We start from the raw sequence: 18481 nt of genomic DNA, 5'->3' as shown, positions 1-18481 counted from the left end.
GGCCCATCGGTGGGATACAAAATTCAGCCTGGCGGAGGCACTCTACCCAGTGTCGTTATGGTATTCAAATTCGGTTATTCTCACAATAAACAAGAAATGTAATATCTTGTCCCGTGAACATCGTCCACAGTTCCTTATGGACAAGGACGTGGATATGAATAGTATAGACGGGGTAGACCGATGGTACGATGCGGCTCAATGAACAAACTGTAATGACCCACAAGAGATGACATTGTGTTAAAAATAAATAAATAACGCCGAACCGAAATTTGTCAGTACCCAAGGAGCTACTATAAAATGTCACGTGACTTGGGAACAAGTGCCTCACAAATCAAAACTCTTACAAACAGAATTGTACGTTTTACTTTTGAAATTCGTCATTCATCGGGTTTGAGGTGTGTGGGGGAGGTTGATATATGGTATGGGGGGTCGACTTGGGGGGGGGGTGGCCGACGTATGGGGGGTGGGGTGGAGGAGGTTGATATGTGGGATGTGGGTCGACCTGGGGGGGATAAGGCCTACGTGTGGGGGGGTGTAGAAGGTCGATATGTGGGATGGGCGTCGACGGGGGGGGCGTATGTCGACGTGTGGGGGGGGGGGTAGGTCGACGTGTGGGGGGAGCGGTAGGTCGACGTGTGGGGGAGCGGTAGGTCGACGTGTGGGGGAGCGGTAGGTCGACGTGTGGGGGAGCGGTAGGTCGACGTGTGGGGGGAGCAGTAGGTCGACGTGTGGGGGGAGCGGTAGGTCGACGTGTGGGGGGAGCGGTAGGTCGACGTGTGGGGGAGCGGTAGGTCGACGTGTGGGGGAGCGGTAGGTCGACGTGTGGGGGAGCGGTAGGTCGACGTGTGGGGAGGGGTAGGTCCACGTGTGGGGGAGCGGTAGGTCGACGTGTGGGGGAGCGGTAGGTCGACGTGTGGGGGAGCGGTAGGTCGACGTGTCGGGGAGCGGTAGGTCGACGTGTGGGGGAGGGGTAGGTCGACGTGTGGGGGAGCGGTAGGTCGACGTGTGGGGGGAGCGGAAGGTCGCCGTGTGGGGGAGCGGAAGGTCGCCGTGTGGGGGAGGGGTAGGTCGCCGTGTGGGGGAGGGGTAGGTCGCCGTGTGGGGGAGGGGTAGGTCGCCGTGTGGGGGAGGGGTAGGTCGCCGTGTGGGGGAGGGGTAGGTCGCCGTGTGGCGGGGGTAGGTCGCCGTGTGGGGGAGGGGTAGGTCGACGTGTGGGGGAGGGGTAGGTCGACGTGTGGGGGAGGGGTAGGTCGACGTGTGGGGAGGGGTAGGTCGCCGTGTGGGGGAGGGGTAGGTCGCCGTGTGGGGGAGGGGTAGGTCGCCGTGTGGGGGAGGGGTAGGTCGCCGTGTGGCGGGGGGTAGGTCGCCGTGTGGCGGGGGGGTAGGTCGCCGTGTGGGGGGAGGGGTAGGTCGCCGTGTGGCGGGGGGGTAGGTCGACGTGTGGGGATAGGTGATCTAAATGAAACAAACTAAAGCATCGAGTCCGTTTTGCGATTCATTCCCAAGAGAAATTCCATTCGACCTTTGATGTTGGAACGTGGCAACGAGGTATAGATGACGTGTGAACGGGAAACCACAAGATGACGACATGTACCCACTTTGGGAGGAGTCGGAGGCTCTCAACAGGTTCATGAGACTCAAATAAACAAGCGGCTCACGCAAGAGGGGGGGTGGGGGTGGGGGTGGGGGTGGGTTGACCAAATGGGCCACGCGATAAGAGGTCGACGTTGTGGGGGAGGGGTGAATTTTAGAATCGATGGATATTTGAAATCATGACACCAACAACCACCAGCACTCCTGTCGGGGTTACCGGAACAAAAACACGAACACGATCTACATTAAACATTCATCAAAAAAAAAAAAAAACCCCGATGAAATCAAATAGGAACCGAAAAGTCACAAAGAACAATCTGTTGGAACGTCAACTCGACATCCTCGGCTTCATTCGTGTAGGTCACGGCGGGGAGCCACTAGATAACGGCGTCCGTGGAGACAAAACAACGACCGGGGATCGGCGAGGGACAACGAACGCAGGACACTCGGACGAGTCGGAGTAAGGTGAGAGGTTTGTGAACACGAGTCAGAGAGACAGAGACAGAGAGAGAGACAGAGAGAGAGACCCGTACGGATCCTCACCTTCGGTGTGTGCGGTGTGTCGAATAACCGGAGAGAGCGCAGTCCGCGGTGCGGCGGCGTCGAAGGTTCTCGTTGCGGACACGACACCCGGACCGGACTTTCTGGACGAGTCGCTCCCCTCTGAGTCTTTCCCGGGGGGGTCATGGGCTCGTCCTCCCCGGTCGAATTGAGTCCATCTTGGTTGAGAATCGCTTTATCAGCCGCTCCGATCGCTCTCCCCTCTTCCTCCTCCTCGTCCTCTTCGTCGCTGTGGAAAGTCAGTCGCTGAGCGACCCGCGCAGAAAACGCCTTCATGACGTTGGAATCAACGAATCTCGTGTCGCTCGACTCCGATGATTTCTCGACTCCCTGAGGCCCAGGCTCGGAAACGCAACCGACGGATTCTGACGAATGTCGCCGTGTTCCAATCTCGTCTCGATATAGCAGCCGAACGAAGATTTCCGATTTAATTTAAGATTTATTCAAATTATACTCACACCCCCTCCTCCTCCGCCAACCCCCTCTTCTTCCTAAACCCCGAAGTAAACACGTAATTCCCACAATATGACGACCCGTCTTGGGAATCTACCCCCCTTCTCCTCTCCGTGACCGTTTACGCACGTGACGCTGTCCCGACCAATGGTAAGCGTCGTTACTGACATTTGAATGGGCATCACGTGGTGCGTGACGTAATTTGGCGCGAATCGCGATACTGTCCGGCGCTCTCGCGAGAACTTTGATGAGGCGGCCATGTTTGCGTCCTGTGGACTGTAACGCTTTGCCAACGGCAGAACCACAACCGAGTTGGCTCGCTCCATAATCCAGCGGCTGATTTTTCTCAACAAATCCTTTTAAAGAAAATGACGTGACAGGTTTCCATAAAGCGACATAAGTACAGAAACCTGTCTATTTTGTAAAATATGCGATTTCACACGAATATCCATGAGGCGTCATCAAATGTTCTGAATTAAAGCGTAATTATTGCAATGATTTACTAATACACGGCAATAATATATCGCGGATCATTTTGTTGTTTTATACTTCTATAAAAAAATCACTTCATCGAAAAAGATTTCTACATTATTTCAGATATTGCGGAGTTTTTTAAGGCGGTGTATAAGTGCACCCTTTCTGTTTTTTTTTATTTTAAAAAAAATTGATTCACTGATTTTTACAATTGAAACCATTTCATGATTTTCTATATCGATTAAAGTGATCGATACCTTCTTCCGTTTCGCGAAAAGCAGAGTGTGGATAATTTATTGTCCACGTCATAAAACATACAAATTGGACTGATGACGTCAGAGATCATGCGCTGGCGAAGCAAAACGTTGGGTGAAGCAACCCGTCACGTCTGCATTTTGTTAAGGACGTACATCGAAAACCATTCAAAGGAGGAAATTCAAACCTTTCTACATGTTACATGACCATTTGATAAAGCGCATATTGAGCGTACATCAAAAACCGTTAGAAATTCGAATCATTGTAAAATCGCTTCAGCCTTTCAATATGCTTGTCTGGTGAAAAACGAAGAAGAAGAGGAAGTACATTTTTGGCGTTATGATGTATATATACTCTATCGATCCATTCTGGTATCCGTCAGCCTTGGTAGTTATTTGAGAACATTCGAACACGAATAAAAGCTCCTTTGAGTATCAGTAGGCTTATTAATGTATTCTGCAGCATTTACCTCAGCATTCATTTATATTTACCTCAGCATTTATTTATATTTACCTCAGCATTTATTTATATTTACCTCAGCATTCATTTATATTTACCTCAGCATTCATTTATATTTACCTCAGCATTCATTTATACACATTTACCTCAGAAGTGTAGATGGATGGATGCGATTACATATTTGCCGCCAGAAAAGTTGGCTCGCTTCCAAGTCCTCAAGACTGCACGAGGTAAGGAATCTGAATCCCATATGGTATGGATTTGAAGTTCCGACCTGTGGGGTTTTTCGCCATTAAACGGAGGATGTCCCATTAAACGTTACCGTCTTTCGTCATATGGATAATGAATTATGACATGGAATCATGAGAAAGAGCAAGGAAGCTTCATTACAAGGAAATTGGGTTCGAAAATGTCTCAACATGAAACTACAAGCTCGAATGAGCTGAGATCCTCGTCCTCTTAATGATGACGTCATAAAAACGAACATGACGTCATTGTGATGTATCAGGTTTGCGATAAATTATTATCTGTGCTAATGCCCGGCTTGATTCCCGCAAACAAAATTCAAACAGCTTGCCTCGTTTCGGAGATAATGGTATAGGCGATTTCCATTGGCGGCGATATTATGACGTCAACTTTTTTTTTTCTCGGAAGAATTTCCAGAATCGGAGATGGTTACTGCCTCCACGTGGGCTTTCTGCATATACACGGCAAGTTTCACGAAGATCCGATGAAAACTCTGGGTTGTGAAACAAAAAAATGTCCAAAAATAGGAATGACGTCATAAAAAATTGATATGACGTCATAGTGATGTATCATATGTGCGGCAATTCATCTCTGCTAATGCCCTGTTCGATTCCCGCAAACATAATTCAAAAAGCTTGCCTAGTTTCGGAGATAATTTTTCAGTCGATTTCCATTAGCGGAGATATTTTGACGTCATAACTTTTTTTTCTCGGAGGAATTTTCAAAATCTGAGATGGTTACTGTGTGCGCAGGGAATTTTTACATATACATTCCAAGTTTCAGGAAGTTTGGATGAAAACTGTAGGATGTGAAACAAAACAGTCCACAAGAAGAAGATGAAGAACAACAACGTGAGGAAGACTTGGAGATCCTCCACGAGGACCTAACAACAGGTGAGATAATTGACGCACAGTTTGCATTGTTTCTGACACGTGGAAAGAGAGCTTGTGTATTGCACCAGGTATGGATATCCTGTTGTGCAAAGGTAAACCCCAAATAGCATTCGAGGATTTCACACCTGCCGTCGTTTCGAAGCTCCATTCCAGCAGTGCTGTGCGAGGAAATGACGACTGAGATAAGGAGGTAAACAAAAGATCATTATGTTGATGTGGACCTTGGCTAATTGATTAAACAAAGGTGATTTCAATGAACTACACCTGCTGAGATGAAGTTAATTTTGACCTTCTTGGTAGTTGACATGTACAACGGGGTGGATTTGTACACTGATCGTTTCTAACCTATTAATAGAAGTGTTTGTTGTTAGACACAAATGGACAATGAAGAATGAAAGATGCCTTTTCACGCTGACTGGTCATGTGATAATTGATTTTTCCGAAGTGATTGTTCGAGGTCATCGAGGTGAGCTAACCGTTTGGGGGGGGGGGGAGGGGGAGGCAATCTCTGTGTTCAAAATGGATCCACGAACTCTGATAACACTCAAGTGCTTCGATTCCGATGATTAATACGAGACTTGGTGTTATTTAGAAAGGGCTACCCCATCGATGTTTCATTGATTCCTTTTGTTTGTTTATTCCAGGTGTTGATTTACCTTCACCACCAACAGGTGTTTTCACCCGTGTCTGTTCGTCTGTGTGCACGATATCTCAAAAAGTTGTGGATCCATTCGGAATAAACTTGGTGGACAGGTTGGGTGTTTGACGAGGACCAATCAATTCGATTTTGGTGACGATCCGGATTCAGATCCGGCCTGTCGGTGGGATACAAGACGTACCTGGTGGAGGTGTGCGCTCCACCGAGGTGTGCATCGTCATGTGTTCGCGTGTTGATTTTAATGGAAGAATCTTTTGACCAATTTCGGTTTTTTAGAACCTCGTGGAGGATCTCGAAGTCTTACTCACTTTGTTGGTCTTCATCTTCTTCTTGTGGACTTTTTTGTTTCACATCCTACAGTTTTCATCCAAACTTCCTGAAACTTGGCGTACATATGTAAAAATACTCTGCGCAGACAGTAACCATCTCCGATTTTGAAAATTCCTCCTAGAAAAAAAGTTATGACGTCAAAATATCTCCGCTAATGGAAATCGCCGAAAAATTATCTCCGAATCTAGGCAAGCTTTTTGAATTCTGTTTATGGGAATCGAACAGGGCATTAGCAGAGATGAATTACCGCACATACGATACATCACTATGACGTCATATCATTTTTTTATGAGGTCATTCCTATTTTTTTGATATTTTTTGTTTCACAACCCAGAGTTTTCATCAGATCTTCGTGAAACTTGCCATGTATATGCAGAAAGCCCACGCGGAGGCAGTAACCATCTCCGATTTTGGAAATTCTTCCGAGAAAAAAGTTGACGTCATAATATCGCCGCTAATGGAAATCGCCTCAACCATTATCTCCGAAACTAAGCAAGCTGTTTGAATTTTGTTTGCGGGAATCAAGCCGGGCATTACCACATAATTTATCGCAAACCTGATACATCACAATGACGTCATATTCGTTTTTATGATGTCATCATTAAGAGGACGAGGATCTTAGCTCATTTGAGCTTGTTTTACACTGCAATGTTCAACTTGAGCTGCCAGGATTTGCGAGCCGACAGGTATGTGACGTATGTCCAGCCTGAGTTTGAATCTTCGCCCAGGTACAAACTGTCATTCTGGTGTCTCGCAGGCAAGACGACCGAGCAATCAGCGTCCCTCTGGTGTACGTCTCGGCGGTCCGCCATGAAGGAGGAGGCGAGCTATCACCGGCACCCTTAACAAATCACAAATTCCTACCGTAACCTATCGGTGGTACAGCTGTGCTCCCAGCAATGATGCAACCAGCAGCCACAAGGCTGCACACCAAATGAATGAATGAACTTGGACTTTTGTTCAAGAATCGACAAACATCGCCACCTGTTTTCACCGCCACATCACCTTCGAGTTGTCCACAGTGGTGTACAGGTAACTACAAAATTTCGATCCTGGAGCCCTGCAACAAAAGTGTCGGCCGTGACGTCATTTCCATATTTACGTCACATCCAGGTTTAACATGACAGTAACCATTTGAGTCCCCAAAATGAGTGATAAATGAAGTATGCATATTTTACCTTGATTAACAAAACTTTTAACACTCACACTCGCACTCACACCCACTTAATCTCACAATTCAGAATCCCCTTTAAGAAAGCGCAAGAGAGGTTAGTCCCGAACCCCCATTTTTCGACAAAACTATGTATTTTAATATAAAAAAGAGAAGTTTTTTTACTTCGTACATATGGTAAGGGCTGGCAGGATGACCGAGACCAAGAGGGAAGCATACTCGCCTCTAAGCTGTCTAGCCTGGGTTCGAATCCCCACCCAGCTATAAACTGTCATCCTGGTGTTTCACAGGCAGGGTGATTCGTCAATGTGTGTGCTGTCCCTGTGATGGACGTTAAGCAGGACGTCCTGTCTGCCGGTATTCGTTAGAGGACGTTAAAAACGATCCCACGGTGTCCTTCACAAAGAGTGGGCGAGCTATCGCCTGCACCCTGAACAAATTACAAATTCCTGCCGTAGCGAGCAGAGGGCACTGCATCATTGGCACAGCCACGCCCTCAGCCAATGATGCCACCACGCATCCTCGTGATGGATAAAATAAATCTACCTGTCAGCTGGCTATCCATAGTACATATCAGATACAGATCAACACCTGTGTGAGTCTCACAACCGTGCCTGGTGAAAGACCAACTAAATTCCCAAGCATGACGTGAAGGTGTACTTTGAGGATGTCAAACTTCAGGTGCACTCTAATCTATTGTACTAATTGCTTTAGCAATGCACTGCAGCTACCTCGCCGCAGCTACTTGTTGGTTGTCATTCGGCTTTAGCAGTGCACATTCGTGCTGACAGGTGGTAAAACATGTGGTCTGGCTTCACCAGTATCAATGATACATGGCAGCAAGCCACTTACAAACAATTCGTAGGAGTTAGCTCAACCACTACCCGTGGTCAGTGGTCAGCTGAAGCAGTGTACATTCTGCTCACTTATTAAATTTTGTTTTGTCAGTGCTCAAGCTTTAGCTATAAACTGCCATCCTGGTGTTTCACATACAGGACGATGTATCAATATGTGCACCATCCATCGGGTGCAAATTAAGCCGAAAGGTCCTTCTGCCAACACTGGTCGTTGGTGCACGTTAAATATAAAGAGTAGACGAGCCATCGCCGGCATCCTAAACATATTAAAATTGCTGTTTGAATCCCTTCGTTGGACGTCAAACCTAGCCAGCCAGTTCGTGAAGGACTTGGGCCAAAAATATTTCCTTCATCGACCCCCCAAGTTTGGAATCATTGAGGCAGTTCAGGTAGTAGTAGGAGTAGTAGTATAACCTTTTGTGGACACACTGTACCAATTGCTTGACTATAATTGTACCCAAGCCTCCTGGAAACCATCGGAAGTTCTTCCTCCTTGATTAGCTTCACTTGTCACTCCAATCAATTCCTGCTGAACTTTCCCAATGATATCCTTAAACATCCCTCACGTTTCTCCACTTCCCTGTCCTGTCACTCCAAGATAACAATGTTTATGAAATTCATTTTATATCTAATTTCAATATTGTCAGACTAACTGTGAATTGAAGACTATATTTACAAACTACGTATGCAATATTTCACCCCTCTGTATGTATACCCCATTCGTCCAATTTCCTCACTCAAAACTCCTTCGAACATCCCCACCATTTTCTCCACCATCCTCTCCAGCTTCTCTACCTACCTTAAGTATTCTCTCCTTCCTCCATTCCTTTTGTCAATTTTGTTTCTCATCCTCCCCCTTCTCCCCCTTCTCCCCTCCCCCATTCCCAACCTCAATCCAATAATTCAGTCAAAAATGCAGAAACACAAATGCAACACTAATTTACTGTTTACAAGAACATTACATCTTTGGATCCATAAATACTTAGTTTTTATAAGTGTTTAACGAGAGTTCAGAAGAAAAAAAATGGGGAAAACCCCCAAACTATACACGTACAAACACGTACATACACACCTCGTTTTTTAGATCACCTGGACATTAATCCGGTGAGCTGATGCGAGTGAGTGAGTCTGTAAACACCAGTTATTATCGCTTGAACGACACACACGATTCCAATGAAACTTGTCCACAACCTTCATCACCCGTAATGTAGCAAACTTTGTTCATGGCATTAAACAAAAACCAGGGTCAGTCAGCTTAAATATACAGTCAGCTTTGGGAAAGCTTTGGTAGTTCTGTAATTTAATGTGCGCTACTCTAACTAATGGAAATAAACAGAGTACAGGATACAGGATGATGAAATGGTACATGATTGGCACAGAAGTGTGACCTTTGAGTCATCCAGTCTCTGAGTTCTCCTTGCCATCAGGACAGGTGCTCACTGCAAACTGTCAGTCTGGTTCTCCACAGGCAGAACATCACTGGCACAAAGAAGATGTTCCAGAGATTCAGAGAGATCATTGATGAAGATTAGGAATAGGACTGGGCCCAGAATACTGCCTTGGGGTACCCCAGCCTTGACAGGAAGAGGGGATGAGAGAACTCCATTTAGGGGCACACATTGGCTACGAGAGTAGAGGAAGTCAGAAAACCATGTGTGGAGTTGATCTTGAATGCCCATTCGCAGAGAGTTTGGTGAGCAAGATGGGATGCCAGACTATCAAATGCTCGGGTTGTTCTTTTTTCCCCACCAGATGAATGGGAAACCGGTGGAGAAGAAGAATTACAAACTGGCAACCTCGAAAAGGCCCTGGAAGAAACACAGGAAGACCAAAGATCATATGGTGAGGTGAAATTGAAAAAGTTTGTTGACGGATGTCTTTATCCTGCAGTGGACTAAATAGGCTGGTCAAGTCAATTACACAAGGCTTTTGAAGGAACCTGTTCATTTTTGTGAGCTCCATTGGTTAACTCTTCCATGAGCCTCGACTTCCCGAAGGAAAATGTCAGTTAAATTTGTTACCTCATGATCAACCAACAAAATAAATCATACATCGAAAAAGCAACCCCAAACACTAACGATCTAAAATACATACTTCTATTTAAGCATAAGAAATAATTTTTAGCAACTTTTGAAAAACAAAGCCAAAAAAGCTGAAAATAATGATTACGATAAAACACGGTCTCCTAACTATTCCGGAAACAAAGCAACGCCCAAATGCTGGTCCATATGCGATGGCACCTATGGGACAGCCCTATGGTCCACAGACGTGTGAAGAAGGTTGCTTGCTTTAGCCACTCAGTTAACAAGTTCGCGCCTGAAGAAAAACAAAAAAGTTTCAGAATCGTGTGGGTTCTTACTACAGGCTTGGCTTAAAGAGCACCTTTGGTACGGCCAGGCTCTAATTCCCACGCTGTCGAGTGACTGCTGGCTGGTCAGGTGGGGGGGGGGGTGGGGGGACTTTTTCTGCGGAGAAATGGAAAGACAACTCCTCCTGCCTTATCCATGATACAGACGAACATCCCACATTGGTGACTGCTCTATAAATACGTATTTAATTAATTAACCAAAGAGCCACCTTAAACACAAACCTCGAGGAGCCTGGCACACCAACCCAGAGACCTAGGAGGTGCTACCCTGGAGCTCATAAGGGTCTCCCATCGAAGTACTCCCCCCCTCAGTCCCTCATGATACACTTCATTCCCCCACCCCTGGGAAAATAGGGCCGTACTCTCCTCCCTTGCATGCATACATTGAACAACCGAGGCTCGGGTCTGGCCATAAACTTAATTGGCAAAACATACTCCCAGGGTATGTTCTTAAAATACTCCCAGGGTATGAACTTAAAATACTCGCGCCAGGCTGAACAGTTCCGTTTTTGTTTCCCACTGATAGGTCGCATCTGGATCCAATTCATCCACCAAGTTTCATCCGAATCCGTCCACAAATTATGGAGATATCGTGCTGTATATCGTTTTTGGCCCTATCTCTCAATGGTGAAGAATCACTTCCTCATATCCCGATCTTCACCAAAATCCAATCAATTAGTCTTTGTCACACACCCAACCTACCCACCAAGTTTCGGCCCAATCCGTCCATAACTCTTTTGAAATATCATGCACACAGACAGACAAACAAACAAACATACAGACAAACAGGAGTGAAAACATGACCTCCATCCACCTTCGGTAGTGGAGATAATAATAATAATAATAATAATAATAATAATAATAATAATAATAAATGAACAAAAGGAAACAAAAGCCATGTGATACAACATATTGGTTGACGAAAAAATATTTTCACGAAAAATATAATTTGTTCACGAAAAAAAAAAATTCACGAAAAATAGAAGGGACCACTATATTCGTTATTGTTGTGTGTCTGTCTGTCTGTCCCGAGCAAGGCTCCGTGGGTTTTGATCCGATCCTGATGAAATTTTGGTGGGAGGTTTATATCATGATCTTGTTGTGTTTTCCTGAAAATGGGCGTGGTGCGCCCATTATGGGCGGAGCCACGCCCAAAAAACCTGTGTTTTTAGGGGGTAGCCAATTTCAATTTGCATCTTTTCCTAGGGGTTTTGTCGAATCTGACAGGGGTTTCAGTATTTGGTTAGCCCAATGGCACCTGCATAGCCCCACGGAGCTCGATTTTTCATTTTCGTCCCAAAGTCAAGGCCACAAGGTCACAAACTTAGAAAATTGCGAATTGTGTTTTTAGGGGGTAGCCGATTTCAATTTGCATCTTCTCCGAGGGATTTGTCGAATCTGACAGCGGTTTCGGTATTTGGTTAGCCCAATGGCACCTGCATAGCCCCACGGAGCTCGATTTTTCATTTTCGTCCCACGCTCAAGGTCACAAGGTCACGAACTTCAAAAATTGTGATTTTGACATAAAAATCCATCTTCTCCGAGGGGGTTGTCGAATCTGGCAGGGGTTTTGGTATTTCGTTAGCCCAATGGCACCTGCATAACCCCACGGAGCTCGATTTTTAATTTTAGTCCAAAGGTCAAAGTCACAAGGTCATGAACTTAGAAAATTTCGAATTTTGACAAAAAAAAATCATACGACCACCCAAACTTTGAGAGCTTGGATGACAATATTTTTTATGCATAATCTTGAGGTCATTCCCCACCTAAAGTCTTCAAACCATTTTTCTCTATCTCGAACACCTTGCCCGTGGCGCCCCCTTCAAGTTTGTTTTTACGCTGATTTCATCAAAGTATGGATAATCTGAGGAGTGTGAAATGCCATATAGCCGATATGACGTTATATTGTTCCTGGAATGTTCCAGAGGAAGTTTTGCACCAAAGGTCATAATCCTTGACCTTTAAAGTTCACAAAGTTCAAATTTTCAAAGTTGTGGGAATCAAACTGGGTTTTCGACCTTCTTCGACGAACTAACTCCATTAAGCTATAGCACGTATCCTGCTTCCTTATTTTAATGTCCACAACATTGTTTTGTCACCTTTAAAGGTTATGCAAAGGTCAAATTTTTAAAGTTGTTGAACGAAATCGGGTTTTCGACATTTTGCAGCAAATAACCTGTCACTCGTACCACATCATGTTGATCATTTTTATAACTTGGTCAAACATTATCACATTGTCTCATCCTTGACTTCTGAAACAATCTACATCGTCAAATACCGCTCGTGAACCATCGTCGTCTTCAGACTTGTATCAAGCAGTACTTATTTAATTCCAGTTTGCATTTTCACACCCCTGTCCTTTGCAGCAGGCACACTAATATAATAACTCCCATCACACAGAATGGCACCGACTCATGCATTCAGTTGTGATTATTTTTGTGGGGTGAGGCGTTACACTGAGCTGGTTATATATTTTTCCTCTTCGGTGCCAAAATTAAACTGATAATTATACAATTAGAAAATGAACAGGATAGAACGAACATCATAAATATATGCTGAAAATTACATGCCCAGACCAAGAATCAAACCCAGGTTCTCTGGAAAACCATACCATCTGAGATATTTGGGCAACCCACAGAAAACCAGACCATCTGAGCTATTTGGACAAACCACTGGCTGAACAACACAATTTATGATGTTCGTTCTATTTCAATATGGCAACGTTCTATTTTAGAATAAGATTTCATTTTTAATATGCCAAATGCCAACGTTCTCAATTTATATATTTATGATATTCGATCTATCCTGTTCATTTTCTAATCATATGACTACACCCCCTGTGGTGTTTAATTGTGGACATGGATGTGTCCCCCTACAGGGGGAAGACCCCCTCGTGAGCAGGTCCTCGCTGCTCCTATGGTTGGCAGCGAGTGTCCCGGAAGCAGTCGGGGAAAGTGAGTGGCACCTGTAAATGTGGAAGAATTACATTACACAGCCAGTGGGTCACCCAGATAGCTCAGATGGCAGAGCACTGGTACATTTTTCCAGAGGACCTGGGTTTGATTCCTGATCTGGGTATGTAGTTTTTCCACATATATTTATGATGATAATTATACCTTCACTGCTGGAGGAATTATTTTTCGGGCTATTCGTCCACCCATGATCAAGTTCTGTTACCGCGATGACTTGTGAACCACAAAAGGAATTTCTTCACCAAACTTGGAATTGCTATGGACCGTAATACTAAGATGAACTGATTAAATTTTGGGCTCAGAAGGTCGAGTGACCTTTAATTGAAAATCTGTGTTTTTGCAATAACTTATGAACCAATCAAGAGATTTCAACCATACTTGACATACTTATGCACTTTGATACAAAGATGAACTGATTCAATTTTATGTTGAACAGGTCAAAGGCCATGTGTCATCTAAAAATCATTATGCAGAGCATAACTCGAGTTGGAAGCATCTGATGTCTGTCTGTCTGTCTGTCTCTCTCCTTTAAGGGACCTTTAATTAAGATCAAACATAACAGTGGGTTGACATCTAACGTTGTTGGACACATATCCACAAACACATCAGTGTTAAATTCTCATTTCTATTTTTTGTTTTTAATGCAAACTCAGTGGTCCCTTATTATTGGTTTTTAAAAAAATGAAATAAATGAGGTTCAAAATGTAAATAACATATACAGTACAGTACAATTTATGAATGTTCATCTATTTCATGTCAATGTGAATTTCTTCTTTCTTACAGAGGTCACAGATGTAATTAACACGTCGTTCTGTGCATTAACTGTGGGACTATTCATGACATTGCATGCATTTATGGTACAAACCATCAGATTTTCATGGCAACTTTCTTCTTAGAAGTTCTTAGCATGATCAACAACTGTAAAATAAACAAGAAAAAGCAATGCTACCAGTGGCACGATGTGCATGCATATGTGGAATGTGGATATATGCCAGTGCGGTAAGTCGTTATCCTGTAATAACTTACCCCAAGCGTCATATTACTTACTTTAACATGTGTACACATTACGACAGGTAGACGAGTGTGGCGTTGGTCCATGGAGTTGTTAGGTCAGTACACATCCCTTCATAAAAAAATACAAGCAAGCTCACTGCATCGACAGTGCCCTCCGAAAGTATTCACACACCTTGACTCTTGTCACATTTTGTTTTCACACCTGAATTTAAAAGGGATTAAATTGAAAAAAAAATTTCACTGATCTACACAAAATTTCACCATAATGAGAAAGTGAAAACATGTTTTTAGAAATTTTTACAAATTAATTAAAAATGAAAAGCTGAAATGTATTGCGTCAATAAGTGTTCAATCCACTGAGTCAATACCTTGTAGAAGCGGCTTTGGCAGCGATTACAGCTTTGAGTCTTCTTGGATACGTCTGTATCAGCTTTACACATCTGGATTTGGGGAGTTTCTCCCATTCTTCCTTTCTCATTTGCTCAAGCTCTGTCAAGTTTGATGAGGAACGTCAGTGAACAGCAATCTTCAAATCCTTCCACAAATTCTCAATAAGATTCAAGTCTTAGCTTTGGCTGTGCCACTCAAAGACTTTCACGTTCTTGTTCTGAAGCCATTCTAGTGTTACTTTGGCTGTATGCTTGGGGTCATGGTCATTGTCCTGTTGGAATGTAAATCTTTGCTGCAAAGGTTTTTTCTACATTCTGAAGCAGGTTCTCCTCAAGGATTTGACTGCATTTGGCTCCATTAGTTGTTCTATCCTTACAAGTCTCCCAGTCCCTGCTGCTGAAAAGCATCTCCATAGCATGATGCTTCCACTACCATGCTTAACAGTAGGGATGGTGTTATATGGATGATGAGCTGTGCTTGGTTTCTGCCTGATGTAACTTTGCATTCAGGCAAACAAATTCAATTTTCGTCTCATCAAACCACAGAATATTTTGCCTTATGCTCTTAGTCTTTCAAGCGCCATTTCAAAAACTCCAAGCCTGCTGTTATATATCTTTTTCTCAGAAGTGGCTTCCGTCTGACCACTCTCCCATAAAGCTTAGATTTGTGAAGTGCTGCAGAGATTGTTGTCCTTCCGGCAGGTTCTCCAGTCTCAGCCAAGTAACTCTGTAGTTCTGTCAGAGTGGTCATTGGGTTCTTGCTCACCTCCCTGACTAAAGTTCTTGTCCGGTTGCTCAGTTTTGTCAGATGGCCAGCTCTCGGAAGAGTCTTGGTAGTTCCATATTCATTCCATTTCATAATGATTGAGCTCACTGTGCTCTTGGGAACTTTCAACACTCTAGAAATTGTTTTATACCCTTCTCCAGATCTATGCCTCTTCACAATTCTATCTCGGAGTTCTACGGACAGTTCCTTGGAATTCATGGTGGAGTTTCTGCTCTGACATGCACCGTCAACTGTGGGTGTGGGTCAACACCGTTATGTAGAAAGGTGTGTTTCTTTCTAAATCATGTCAATCAATTGAATTGGCCACAGGTGGACTCCAATCAAGTTGTAGACATCTCAACGATGATCAAAGAAAATTGGATGCACCTGAGCTCAGTTTGGAGTGTGATAGCAATGGGGTTGAATACTTATTGACACAAGACGTTTCAGCTTTTATTTTTATTTGATTTGTAAAAATTTCTAAAAACGTGTTTTCACTTCGTCATTCTGGAGTATTTTGTGTGGATCAGTGACAAAATATTTAAATTTAATCCATTTTAAATTTAGGCTGTAACACAACAAAATGTGACAAAAGACGAGGGGTGTGAATACTTTCTGAAGGCACTGTATATATGCCAGAGCTATTATACAAATACATCATCACTAGAATTTTACTCCAGAGGCCAAAAAACAGTAATTTCGACTTACTTTCCTAACAATGTAGTATCTCAGTGACTGTCAGGCTATGGGGTTTGGAGACAGTAGGCAGTCATACAGTGCAGTTTAGAGCACCCTTGATTTGTTGAAGTTGAAGAAGCAGGCAGTCTAATAACTTGCATGTGTACAACTGTCTCCCTTACAACTTACCTGTGAACAACTGTCTCCCCAATAACGTCAATCATGGAGCAAAGTCAAAACAAGACATTTTGAAAGCTGCATCACAAGCTGACTTCAGGGGTATCCAAGCAGGAAGGTTAGTCCAGAGTATCCAAGCAGGAAGGAAGAGAGGTTCAAATCCAGGATGTTCCGTGATGCATTTGATCGTTGTATTCTGCAGTTTCATATGTTCATCGAGTTTAGATCTGAACTGTTTTATTTCCATGCAACAGACGCACTGCTCTCCTGTTGGCATCGAGTCGCAGTCTCCACGTTGGCACCTGGATAAAATAAACACATCTGATCACCACTCTGTGAATATGAGTTGTTGGTTGACAAGTTCTCCAGGTACTGCTCTGTCACAGAATCAATTGTTGAGCTTAAGTGAGAAAAACCTTGAAATGTATTCTTAAAGAGTACATGGAAAAACACATAAATAAACTTTCTGAAAAACACAAGCATGAAAAAATTTCTCAAATCAACTTATTGTTGATTAAATTACTTTTTTTTAACAGCATCAGCAAATTGGGCTATTTCATTTCAATTGTAAAAATTTGATCAATTTTCCACTTTTTTTTCCTAAATTTGGTAGAATATTTCCCAATGAGGCTAAACATGTTTTGGTATTTATATGCCACAACAGTCTCTTGAAAGTTGGGGTTTGTTCTAACTGTTCACTTTCGATGGGGTCAAGCTAGGCTATCAGAAAGACATCAACGCCAAGGCTGCGGTGTATAATATATTTGGGTCCATCATTGATTCATTCTATTTCTGACTCTTGAGTGACTAGAGGGTTAAAAATTATTATATCAAGTCACAGACGAATCAAACTTTACATTATTTTATGCATCGAGCAAGAAAATGAAAATCTACAAACCAATCTGTCTGGTGGAGTCTGTCAGTGTGAACTGCCGGGCAGTCAGTCCTGCCACTTGTACACAAAATAGGTCGTTTTCTGGCACTTGCAAGTGGCTCAAATTTATATGGCTCAGGGCCAGAAACACCATAGTATAAATTGCCATCATCCTCCGACTCGTCCTCGGCAATATCGGAATGAAAACACTCAATTTCATCGCCGCTGAAATCACTTTCTGATTCGCATCTCGCCATTGTTCATACGTTGTTTCCCAATGGTCACGAAGTTTTTGGAGAACATGACGTCATAGCATCTTCGGTAAATTCCGGTCTGTTTTTCGATCACTGACAAAAGTTTTGACTTAAAAGTTAATTTTAGCATATTTTGAGTTTCAAATGTCAGAAAATAATTGCCCAAGGATTATTAATGTGATTACAACCTTCGAATCACGTGGTCATCAGTGACCCAAAACCTGCTCTTTGAAAACTCCCCTTATTTTTTGCAAGAAAATAAATAATTTAATGGTATGCAAACAAATTTACCCACAACTTAAAACCCCTGCCCCGATTTTATTAAAGCCTTAAACTAATAACACTGAACAACAAAATTTTTTTACTGGAGATGTGTAAAGTGATTTAGACTAATTTGGGTACGCTGATTTCAAAAATCATAACCGTTTTGCTGTATCACGTCAGGATTTTCAGTAACAGAAATATTCCCATTGCCTAGAAGTCAGGATTTCAATGAAATTTACAAAAATTCATTTATTTCATCATGAATGCTTCAAAATTATAGAAATTACAGAAAAACTCCACTAGAATGTAATTAAAAATGCTTTAGGCATTTGGCTTTGCGTTTGTGTTGCTCTGTGTCAGTTTCACGATGCAGGAACCAGCAGAAATCGCCCATCATGTTCGGGTTGTGCCGCCCTTGGTAACGCGTCTCCATGAGTGAAATCTCTTGGTGGAATCGCTCGCCGTGCTCGTCCGAGACTGCTCCCAAGTTATCAGGGAAGAAGTTCAGGTGCTGGTGTAGGAAATGGATTTTCAGGGACATCCTGGAGCCAAGTTTCCTGAAGGACTCCAGCAGCTGCTGCACTATTTCTTCATAGTTGTCCGCGCGCTCGTTCCCCAAGAAGTTGTCCGTCACAGCTTTGAAGCTCCTCCACGCTGCCAGCTCTTTGGGGTTTAGAGTTGTCGGAAAAGTTTCGTCCTTCATAATCTGTCGGATCTGTGGTCCAACAAAGACACCAGCCTTGATCTTGGCCTCCGACAAGGTGTTGCCAAACTT

At 43.5% G+C, this 18481-nt stretch overlaps 1 protein-coding gene and 1 long non-coding RNA gene across 2 annotated transcripts in view; one reads left to right on the top strand and one right to left on the bottom strand.

Moving 5' to 3' along the window:
* The window catches only part of LOC147009629 (wee1-like protein kinase), a 32267-nt gene extending 29540 nt beyond the window's left edge, over positions 1–2727 (bottom strand). The window contains exon 1 of the mRNA XM_085862949.1: positions 2137–2727. Within this exon, the coding sequence (XP_085719075.1) occupies positions 2137–2430 (294 nt within the window). The 5' untranslated portion in view covers positions 2431–2727. The remainder of the gene's footprint in view (positions 1–2136) is intronic.
* LOC147009628 (uncharacterized) lies at positions 1441–16985 on the top strand. The gene is made up of 4 exons (XR_015053014.1): positions 1441–2058; positions 6680–6954; positions 9703–9792; positions 13197–16985. It is a non-coding gene; the product is annotated as an uncharacterized LOC147009628 (long non-coding RNA).
* Positions 16986–18481: the final 1496 nt, after the last annotated feature.

This window comes from Eptatretus burgeri, chromosome 17 (assembly GCF_056783735.1).
Source record: "Eptatretus burgeri isolate ZD-2024b chromosome 17, Ebu_testis_v1, whole genome shotgun sequence".
In the NCBI taxonomy this organism is placed as follows: domain Eukaryota; kingdom Metazoa; phylum Chordata; class Myxini; order Myxiniformes; family Myxinidae; genus Eptatretus; species Eptatretus burgeri.
The sequence above is the reverse complement of the archived record's forward strand: the minus strand, read 5'-3'. Positions and strand labels throughout refer to the sequence as shown.